The 11,632-nt window shown below is 49.2% G+C and overlaps 1 protein-coding gene and 1 pseudogene across 1 annotated transcript; one reads left to right on the top strand and one right to left on the bottom strand.

Moving 5' to 3' along the window:
- The first annotated feature begins 871 nt into the window (after nt 1–871).
- ly97.3 (lymphocyte antigen 97, tandem duplicate 3) lies at nt 872–3,309 on the top strand. Its single transcript, XM_056292903.1, has 4 exons — nt 872–957; nt 1,382–1,444; nt 1,878–2,000; nt 2,940–3,309. Exons 2-4 carry the CDS (start codon nt 1,396–1,398, stop codon nt 3,080–3,082), a joined length of 315 nt encoding a protein of 104 aa, XP_056148878.1. The 5' UTR covers nt 872–957; nt 1,382–1,395; the 3' UTR covers nt 3,083–3,309.
- A 130-nt stretch (nt 3,310–3,439) lies between these two features.
- Nucleotides 3,440–10,532, bottom strand: LOC130123665 (GTP-binding protein Rheb-like; annotated as a pseudogene).
- Between the last annotated feature and the right edge of the window lie 1,100 nt (nt 10,533–11,632).

The raw sequence follows: 11,632 nt of genomic DNA, 5'->3' as shown, positions 1-11,632 counted from the left end.
GAACCCGTATCGCCCGCACCGCAGGAGGCATCGCTAACCGCTCGACTAAAGGGTCAGACCCGTTAGCTAGGGGCTAACGTGTCTTATTAGTAGTTTACAGTCGTCACCCTCCCCGGAAGCGCTCCCTCGCGCTTTGTTATTCCCGCGCTCCGAAGAGACTTCTGAGGATCTGCACACTTCCGGATCCCACCGCTGCCACCAATGTAACCGGTTATTTTCTTGCCCGGTGCGGGATTCGATACGGGCTGTACTGCACCACAAGGCGACATTAGCGATGTCTCCTGCGGTGCGGGCGATACGGGTTCGCGTCCCGGCCGCGGCAGTTCCCGTGGTTGCGTTGTTCCCCCGACTTCGCTACAATATGTTATTTCTCAATCACATAAGTTCATCACGTAATGTTGTGCTGTGCTTTGTAACCGCACCGCTGCAGCTGCAAAACAGTAGTTTACCGCAGCTGCGTGACACACTTGGGAGAGTTGTCACAGCTTTACCGCAGTCCTTGATCCTCCCTCAGATGGTTCTACTTCCGATTCTAGTCTGCTTTAAATGGAGTGTGTGGGCAGTGACACATGAAAGCATGTTTCCGTCTAATGCCTCGGTTAAAGAACACGGAGCCAAAGGTCTTAGACTTTGTATACATCAGACATAGCCCACCTAAAGCAAACACACCTTTGATTGAGACGCTATTGCTCATACTCTGTAGGCGCCATCTCAAATCATATTGCAAAAGAGCTGTAAATTACATACTAGAGTAGACCAAGGGTGGACACCTGTTTGCATAATGCAGGAACGGGGAGCACTGGGAAAACGGCTATCCTCGAACACCGTGTACCGAGGCTGAGAGAGGCTTAACTCGCTTTACCGGAAGTTCATATGACTGGTCAACAGAGGTGACTGGGCTATAAAACAAGGACAGCCAATCGCGTACATCCCATTTTTCGATACGACGCCACAGAGGTATGTACTCATGAAACATCGGCTCTCTTTGATATGATCGCTTTTCATTTTACCCTATTCTCGTTTTTATTTCCCTCTCGTCATCTTCAACTTGCATTTCATATAATGTTACTTTGATCCCGTTGTCTATTATTGCAAATTCAAATTTCATGGGCTTACAACTGTGTCTGCGTGTACCGACAGATACACAAAAAATTAAAAAATTTTTGCAAGAATTTTCATGACGTAATTCGTGTTATTTCACAGCAGCAATCCTCCAAAATGACCATATAACCACAATTGATACAACTAGACACTACAGAATCACCCACACACACTACAAAAGCTCATCTATACTGGGAGCCACGCTGCAATCCCAGACATAATGATGTCAGACATATATTGTGCTGCAGCTCTGACTTCTCTTTCATGCTTGCTTTTTCAGCATTGAATAAAACCATGAAGTTGGTGGTGCTTGCTTTGGCCCTGGCTCTGCTTTTTGCAGCTGGTGAGTCTGTCACTGATTCTCCACTGTGTCAACAGTGTCTGTTAGCTTCTGGGCTGATGCTTAGCAGATAGGTGTGTTCCAGTCAGCCGACACTGTGCAGCAGCTCACAGCGGAAAAACCCCCCAAAACAGGCTGCAACAGTTTGTGTCGACATTCTTGGAGCACCTAATGGGTGGGGACATGTCAAAGAATGTGCCATGCAGGTGATCAGTGACAGAAAATGAGGCAACATAAACTTGCTGAATTAGCTCTGGTTGTCTAACGTATAAATGTTGAGGCTATGATATCGTATCTGTACAGCGGCACCCACACATCTAACTACAGTAGACTGAAATAAGGCGTACAAAATGTGAATTTGATGTCCTAGATTTGAATTCGGAGCAGTAAAACCAAAGGTTATGAGAGCATGCTAAAACACCAAGTTTCATTTCAGGTGATGCCCTGGACTGCCATCGGTGCATCTCCAGAAAGGCTGGAGGGCAGTGTGAGTCCAGCGTAGAGACATGCGCACCAGAGAAGGATGCGTGTGCTGCTGCCAAGTTCCTTACAGAACCATGTGAGTTGTCCTGGACACGTCAGGGCTGCGATGAATTAATCTTCAATCCGACTTTTCTTTTAGAGTTTAACGATTAGCCGTGACACAAAACAAGAGAAAAAAACTTTGTGTTGGAACTCCTGCAGTGGAAGTGCTATACCTTACATGGAGATTTCACCGATTCTCAACCATATTCCCATGTATTAATCAACTCTATAGTGGACGCAACACTTGCCACTGTTGTCCGTATCGCCCTAGACTGCCGTCACAAACTTGCTTCCGCCGTCCACTGACGTCAGTGGACGGCGGAAGACCTACAAGGCAGATGGGCCGGGAGTTTGAGAAACTCTGGCAATGCATCCTGGTACATGTATGTAGGCAATGTAGAACAGCTCTCTGGGCAGGAGAAGGTCAGTTTCTCTGTCAGGATGAATTACACCCAAGCGGTGACAGTTTTAAAAGACAAGCGGGACGGGGCGGTCCCCCCCGTGTTGCCTACCAACACGGGGCTCGCCGGTTCGAGCCCCCGTGTTGCCTCCGGCTTGGTCGGGCGTCCCTTACAGACACAGTTGGCCGTGTCTGCGGGTGGGAAGACGGATGTGGGTATGTGTCCTAGTCGCTGCACTAGCGCCTCCGCTGGTCGGTCGGGGCGTCTGTTCTGGGAGGAGGAGGGGGAACCGGGGGGGGGGTAACATGATCCTCCCACGCGCTACGTCCTCCTGGCGAAACTCCTCGCTGTCAGGCGAAAAGAATGGGCTGGCGACTCCACGTGTATCGCGTGGTAGTCTGCAGCCCTCCCCGGATGGGCAGAGGGGGTGGAGCAGCGACCGGGACGGCCCGGAGGAGTGGGGTCGTAGGGGCCATTGGGGAGAAAAAGAACTGATTTTTTTTTTCTCTCATAATCGGGACTTTGTCTTTTCTCAACTTCCTTCCTCTCCTCTAAAACTCTTCTCTCCTCAGATGGCCAGTACCAGAAGTGCATGACCATGTTAGACTGCCAGATGCTGAAGATAAACGCCTTCGTCGACATCAGCTGCTGCAACAGTGACATGTGCAATGAGTTCTCGGGGTCCGAAACCCACCTCAGCCAGCAGAGAGAATGAGGGACGGCCCTGCAACCATGACTTACCTTTCAGTTGATCAATATTCCAGTGTGTCAGGGTGCCTCTGAGCAAGACACTAAACTCCCAAACGCCTCAGAGGAACGGATCAGGGAAGTAAAAAGGGCAGCCTATGTGTGTGTTACCTGTAAGTACCAAACAGGGCAGCACTGAGAGCATGAAGTGCCCCTTCCTTCATGGGATAAATAAAGATTAAAATAAGAATTTGAGTTTGTGTGACCAGCGGTGTATGGAGACGCCTAAAAAGATGTCGTTTTCTCACTCCTGAGGATAATCAAACAAAAATGTGTGTGTGTGTGTGTTTATAAGGGGGGGGGGAATAAAACACTAGAGTCTGCATTACATAACGACTTTTTGCTTTAATGATTACAATCGAAAACATTTGTACAACATTTTCAACATTAGAAAATGGATGCAGATATGTGGCTGACAGTAATTGCTATTCAAACAAACTGAGGGACGGGACGGGGTGGGGTGGGGTGGGTGGGGCCGGTGTGGTGTGGAGTTGGAAGTAGAAAAAGAGCCGTATATTTTGCAGGATGAAACGGTGAGAGATGTATCGGAAGAAACGCCTGTGTTAAATTGGCAGTTTTCAAAGCAATAGGTGTGGCAGGAAGTGTCACCCCTCTTCATCGCCCATGTCTTCAGCGGAGACAAAGGTAGTGAGCCTACACGAGAACCGCGTCACGGGGGGGGGGGGGGCTAGGATGCATAAAACCACTCACATCTCTGGCCTTAAAGGTAGAACGAGTAGGATTTTCCTAAAAAATCAATGTATGCAAAATAATCCCTCAAAACCATCAGTCGTGACTCACCAGACGAGACGAGCGGGGCGGCGTCCGTCTGGTCTGCAGAGATCCTGTCCTCTGTCTGTATGTGTATGGGATGTTTCTGGGTGTTAACCTTTGGGCAGCGGGACTCTATAAAAACGTAGGGACCGGGTGCCAGGTCAAGATCGTGGCCCGACATCCAACCGGAAGCTACGGCCACGGCGGACACAGGCGCCGAAAAGACCCAAATACAGCTAGGAGAGACGCCAAGCGGACGAAGCTCGTTGCAAAAAGGGGGGGAGCGAATCTGGGGTTTCGCCTTCGCCCGCTGGCGAGCACCGAAGGAGAGGATGGGGATGAAGAGTGACTGGGAGTTGGCTTGTACACTGGGATGTGCTCTGGCAACTACGGTCAGGGGGCGCGCACTTCTGGTGTGTTTGATCCGGGTGGGGGTGGGGTGGAGGGGTGGATGGGGGGGGGCAACTCTGAATGTTGTGTTGACAAACCCTCAACCAACAAATCCTACTCGTTCTGCCTCTAAGATACTGGAGTCTTTATGATCTAACGCTCTAACACATTTTTTTTTCTGACACATCCGAATGAAGTTCTGTGTTTTGCATCAGTGCCAGAGCACAGAGATGGCAGAGAGGTGGATTGTGGGTCTAATATTGGACAGGGAATCACCACTCATCCTCTTGGTCTTGTCAAACAAACAGCGAGAGAAAAAAAATAAAAAAATCAAAAAAATCAAGGATGACAAAGGTTATGGAAAATACTGGTAAATAACAATGGAATCAGAGCCATAAATAGACAGTATTTGATATTTAGGACCCTGGGGGGTGGGGTTGGTGTGGAGTCAGCTGAGGTGGAGGAGAACTGGCAGCTAGCCTTCAAGTAACGGGATATCCCAGTGCAGTGTCCTGTGTGTTGATTGGGCGGCTCTACATCATGGAGCAGGATGTCTTTCCTGGTTGCACACCGCTGTCGATCTTCTCCGCCTCCAGGATCATTCTCCGAAACACCTCCACGGCTGTCTGAGGGGGGGGGGCAGGACAGACGGAGGAGAGATGTGGTTTAGACTTCTGGCTCTCCTGTGCACGTTAACAGCGGATACGTGTTAGATATACACCGCATCCTGTGCTGCCACACTGCGTCTTCAGACAAAACACTACAGGGCATATTGACCAGGAATCTTCAAGGAATATTTCGGGAATATTTGAAGTCCATCCCTATTTTATACTCACTGCTCATGTAGTAAGAAGGACATAGGTAGGTTCCATGTTCACAGTCATCCATCTTTCTTCATACTGGACACGCAGCTCCAGCTTGCCATCTAGAGTTCAACGCAATTAATATGGGACAAATCCACAATCCTGGTACTGTGGGGGGGACAAAAAGCTCTCCGTGCTTCAGCCAAAGCAGACACGACGCTACATCCATCTACCACGGCGAATTCGAGTGGTCATTTTAAAAATTTGATGGTGGTTGCAGGAAGTAGCACAGCAGTAAACAACCGTAATGGGTTGCAAAACTGAATTTTTAAAATGACCACTCGAATTCACTACGACTGACTGCTGTAGCATTTATATTCACGTTGGCCGAGCTAGGAAGTTCTATGTGTTACTGAACGAGTATGGGAGGTGTCCTCCATTGATTGCACTGAACTCCATACGGCAAGGTGGAGCTGCATGTCCAGTTAGAGGAAAAGGATGGGTGCCTGTGAGCATGAAATCTACCTACGTACTACATGAGCAGTGAATATAAGATAGGGGATATAGTTTGGTAGATATGTAGGAAGTTAGATACAGTCCCAATTACCAATTTGTCCATACAACAATTTTAAAAAGGCAATAAAATGCACAGCATATTTATTGGTTGGCTCCAAAGAAATGATCAGCCATTCAATCAGCCAGCCAGCCAACTGGTACCTGACCAATCAATGAGCTTGTTGGTGGATCGTGCAGAGCTATCTGGCTAAACTAACTTCACGATCGATACAAAATGTATTGATTTGTTGCCAATATTCTCTTCATCAAAACGTTATAAGGAGAAGGGAGTGAGAGTGTTGGAGGAGAGCTGGAGGGCAGGTAAGGATTGCCCATCCACGGACCGTTTAATTCCTTTTGATCCATGATACTTCTAGTTTAAACCTGAAAACTGCATTACCCATATTGGGCTCGTAATAATTTATCCGGGCTGGCCTGGTAGGCCGGTGCCCACAATTCTTAACTTCCCACCGTGGACAGAGACAGACAGACAGAGACAGGCAGACGGACAGACGTCATGCAAACTAATCAGTAAAACAAATAAGCCACGTCTTGCCTGGTTTTCCTTAGCTGAGGACTCCATGAAGGCAGCATTCCAGGATTCAGCTAACGCCTTTCCCTCTTCACAGCTGATTACTCTGAAAAACGGGGGTGTTGGGATACTCAGTTATAAAAAAAAAACCCAACATAAACATACTTTTAAACATAAATATTTCACATGTATGGCTGCAGTGCTAACGTTGCAGCTGCACGCCTAAGAAAGCCGTGCTTATGCAACAAGCCGCTGATGCAGTGCTGAAGGAGGTGACCCAGACAGGCAGTGCACGCTCCCATCCAAACCGCGTTACCTCCAGCTCGTTTGTGAAATATGATGGAAAGGAAACATTTTCTTGTATATTTTCATTAGGTCTCCGACCGGCCGGTTGGTGATTTAGAGCCGCACAAATAAACCTGACTTATCGGACACGCGACATTGACAACGTTCGCTTGCGGCATCGAGCTCGCTCCGCCGTCAGCCGGCTGGAAACGTGGCCGGGAGTGGACATGAAATGATGTCCCCCCCACAGGACGAGGTCGCGCTGAGGCATGAAGCGAAGATTGGCAGCGTTGCCAGCGAGTTAGCCGCACACCGTTAAAAGTGCCCCGATCGCGGCCTGTGTGTGTCTGCGCCCAGAGCTTTCTGTACATTACGCTCTAATGTGGGATGTCAGTGTGTGTCACAACATACCGCTCCATATGTAGGTCATTCTTGTTTCCGACCAACATAATTGGTACTCTGTGGAGGAAGGAAAACAAGAGGCACTTAGTAGTTAAGTACGGCACAGTATCTCTGGAAGCTCTGCACGACAAAATGACAACAACGGTGCGAGCACTCACTGAACTTTCCCCACCGATATCCAACAATTTTTCGTGGATGACTTGTACAACTTCGAAACTGGAAGAGATGAGAAGAGAGGAGAGGAGAGGATGGGAGGGGAGGGAGAGGGAGAGGAGAGGAGAAGAGGGGAGAGTAGAGGAGAGGAGAAGAGGGGAGAGGAGAGGAGAGGAGAGGAGAGGAGAGGAGAGGACAGGAGAGGAGAGGAGAGGAGAGGACAGGAGAGGAGGGGACAGGAGAGGAGGGGACAGGAAGGGAGGAGGGGAGAGGAGAGGAGAGGAGAGGAGAGGACAGGAGAGGACAGGAGAGGAGGGGACAGGAGAGGAGGGGACAGGAAGAGGACAGGAGAGGAGAGGACAGGAGAGGAGGGGACAGGAGAGGAGGGGACAGGAGAGGAGAGGACAGGAGAGGAGGGGACAGGAGAGGAGGGGACAGGAGAGGAGAGGACAGGAGAGGACAGGAGAGGAGAGGACAGGAGAGGGAGAGGACAGGAGAGGAGGGGACAGGAGAGGAGAGGAGGCTTTTCAGATTTGAGCATCTTGGAAGGTTACTGTACATGGGATGTGAGATTCAGTACGTGTGTTGCCCTTTGTGTACCTTTTATTGGAAGGTGACTGAGTAGACCAGAATGGTAACCGTTGATATCTATGGAGTAAGTCTGTGGGAAAATTGAATACTCATCCTGGAAAAGGAAACGGGATTTATATTAAATACGTGTTTATGCTGCAACGTTACACCCAGAAAAAGTAACATAAATAAAGTGTAATAAGTGCTATGAGGTAACAGGAACCATCGTATTAGGGGTTCATGATCTTCAATAAAGCAAAGACTTGCATCGCTGGCTCTTTAAAGGCCTGCTCTACACAAACAGCACACAACTACAAATCACGACAACAGACACTTGTGTGAAAAATGACGACACAATCGGGCCACCTTAATCGGCGTGCCGCGAGAGTCAGAGGATAAATGGCTGAATGTGGGCTCATTGGAAAACCATTTGAAGCTAGTCCTACCTGCCCTGCTGTATCTACCAGCTGAAGATGTACTCCTGTCCATTTATCGTGATCATCTTAGTAAACGCTATTGGGGAAAGGAGAAAAAAATATCAAAACACAAACACAGATCGATAAGACATCCATAAAGGGAAACGAGAAGCGATGTCTGTTCTTGAGCAATTTCTGTTTCAACTCATTCGCGCACACGGCTCGTCTGGCTTGCTGGGTGGTGCTCACACAGGTCGCCGTAAACACACTACAAGATCATCTGCATGGCTTACGGAGTCGAGGAAAACACAACGATCAATCAAAAGAGCGAACGAGGAGGTGAGGCGTTCCTGTAATTATGGTTTCTGTCGTGGACCAATTAACTGCGCACAAACAAGGGCTGTTTGTGTCAACAGAATTTGCATATAAGGGGGTACGTATATAGAATTAACGATGCAGAGAGAAATCAGGGAGCGGGGGGTTTCCTCTATGGTCCTGCAGGGGTCTTCGTGCTAAATGCAACAGTTGTGCGGTCAATCTTAAGCGCAAGACAAGGGCGGCGGAGAAAGCGACCGATTGCATCCTTACCATCCGATGCTCCATCACCAGATGTTACCAAGACTTATTAAAGACCGCCAGGAGGACCCCCCACCCCCCATATTTTTGTTGTTGTTTTTGTGTTGCGTGACATCAGTGAGATCATTCGCCGCAGAAACGTCCCTATCTGCCTAGAGATGGGTGTTGCTATCTAACGAGATCTGCTGGCTTGGCTGCAGAATCGCACAACAGAGGTGACACCTCGACTATGCGGCGTTATTGTACCTCAAGTTGATTATGATTAGCTTAACAAAAATTAACACGAGTTTCCTGGAGAGCGTCGTTTCTGTTTCATGTACTGACACCCATGGTGGTACTGGTAACCCGCATTAGTGCTGGACCAGACAGCCCATTCAACACGGAGCAGGCCGGGTGGCCTGTGGAGCTGTGGTGTCAGCACCTTTCTCATGGCCGAACAAACATAATTGGGTAATCCTGGACTCTAGCTCATCCGTGTTGCGGTCATAAAAGCAGACACGGACCCTCTTCTTCAGACTCACCGCAACCTCCTACTTCCCCCCCCCCCTTGGGATGCTATGATGAAGACTACGGTGAGCAACCCCCCCCCCCCCCCAAAGCCCGATTCTGACAGCACAGAGGACTCACATATGTTTCCTAATTCGGAGAACACTGGACTGTTTATATAATTCATGGTAATTTTTTTATAGATAATCCACACTTACTGTTTTCTATCGTCGGGTCATAGGAGTCAACAAACTGGCCTTCCACAAACTGAATAGTCAAAGAGGACTTCCTGCAAAATGCACACAGTTATGTTATGAGAGGGGGGGGAGGGAGGGGGGCTTACAATAATCAATAACAATAATCAATAACATCCATTTGAAAAACAAAACGTGGACTCGAACTGGTGCACAAGCGCCCTGGGTGTCGTGGATGCGAACAGGCTCTCGCACACGGGTGCTCATCGTGTTTTGTAACCCCCCCCCCTACACACACACACACACACACACACACACACACACAGCCCCCACGTGACACGGCTATGATACAACAGTCTAACAACACGCGTGCCCATCACTACACAAGGCCCCGGCCCACGTTACCGTCCTCCGCTAGGCCACCTTGACACCAGCAGCCCCAAAACGCAGATCGAGGTGGCGGATCCGCGACGCGTCTTCTAGCGCCTGTGAGATGAGGCGGCTACGGACGCCACCATAACACCGTCCGCTGCGGTGGTGGGTTTTTTTTGGGGGGGGGGCTGTTCATCGGGGCGGTGACACGGTCCAGGGGGCCGCGGGGTCGCCGCCGTGTGCCGGTGATGCGCTCGCCGACGGACCCCCCCCCCTAAGGGCGTTTCAGACACCCGAGGCGTCCACCCACCCACCGACCGACTCCTCCGTGCTCTTTACTGAACGCAGGAGTCGGCAGCTGTGTGCCAGAAACCACAAGGCCGCGTCTCACCTGGTGAGGCGCACTCATCCGCCCCATCGGGATGTTGCGTGACAAAATCTAACCCCCCCTCCATCATTTAAGTCCACCATAGGAGGCGTAAACCGCTAGACCCCCCCCCCTCCGACGGGCCGCGGAGATCTACCCTTCACCCGGCCGTGTTTTGCGGCTGCGGTGGCGTTTTACCACCCCTCCTCCTCCGGTGTCGGTCCCGGAGAGCGTCGTCGGATCGGGACTCACCTACGGATCTGTACCCGAGAATGGCGATTTTTCGTGATTTGGGCTGCGGCATATCTGGTGGCTGTTATGGCATCCAGTCCTCGGGGTGTACCGCAACCTCCAAACTGAAATGGCATCCCGACTTCAAGGACAGCGATCCGGCGTGCAGCCCGGCGTGAGAGCAGACACCGCCGTTATCCTCCAGCCCCCGACGCTCGACTACGACGTCCGAAGCCACAGAAAATATATATTTAAATATTATTTCGGGTCATAAAAAAAAAAGAAGCATGGAGTATCTTTAGATCTATATTAACTGCGTCACTCCCCTTTCTGGGTTGCCAGATATCGCGAGAAACACAAGCGAACCCAGACCGTGGAAAACGCGCACGGGGGGGGGGGAGGCAACTTTGTTCTGCATAGGCAGACAGACAGCAGCCCCCCCTCTCCCACCCCCCCAAAAAATAAACCTACTGATTTCCCTCTTAAAACCTATAAATTAAACGTGTGCTAATTCCTTTACTGGAGCACAGAGAAACGGGGTGGGGTAGGGGGGGATTTTATTTCGTGCATTTTTCCAGTTGTTCTCCAGGGTCACAAACTTTTCCACGTCAATTCCCTGAAAGCTGCGGAATCTGGAACCTCTGGTCTGGTCTCGCGCGCCGCTGCCTCTACTGTTGCACTATCACTGATGTTGACTGCTCTTATTTATTGCTACTGTTAATACTGCTGTGCCCGCTGCACTTTTATCATACTGGTAGTTTTAGCACTTGTGTGCTTGTTTTGATTCTCTTGCGTCTATTTTTTTTTTTAAAAATTCTTATTTTGATCATTTATTCTGCTGTAGCACCTTAAATTCCCCATCTGGAGATTAATTAAATTGATCTAATGTAATCCGGAGCCGGAGTGAAGGGAAATAACAACAACCATAACCACAACCACAACAATGTTAGTAATAATAACAATGACAAAAAACAACAGTAATAATAATAATAATAATAATTTATTGTTTTAGTGTACTAATTTCTACTAACTTCTGTACCGTAACTAAAGTGGACAAAAAATCTTATGAAGTCTATTTTCAACGTGTACAAAACATATTTAGTCCATTCTCTCGTCGTTCCTTCTTTTGTTGTCTCTTTGTATTTTGCCCATTTTGTTCATGGCGTCTTAACTAGCCTGATGGAAATGAGACGTTTGCTGGCTGCGAGGGAGCGAGAGAGAGAGAGATGGCATCGTTACGTCATGCCAATAAAGCCATTTCAATTTCAATTTGGGAGAGAGAGAGTGTGTGTGTGTGAGAGAGAGAGAGAGAGAGAGAGAGAGAGAGAGAGAGAGGAGAGAGAGAGAGAGAGAGAGAGAGAGAGAGAGAGAGAGAGGATGGCATCGTTACGTCATGCCAATGAAGCCAGCCA

The sequence above is a fragment of the Lampris incognitus genome, chromosome 14, assembly GCF_029633865.1.
Source record: "Lampris incognitus isolate fLamInc1 chromosome 14, fLamInc1.hap2, whole genome shotgun sequence".
Classification (NCBI taxonomy): domain Eukaryota; kingdom Metazoa; phylum Chordata; class Actinopteri; order Lampriformes; family Lampridae; genus Lampris; species Lampris incognitus.
This window is presented reverse-complemented; position numbering and strand designations above follow the sequence as displayed.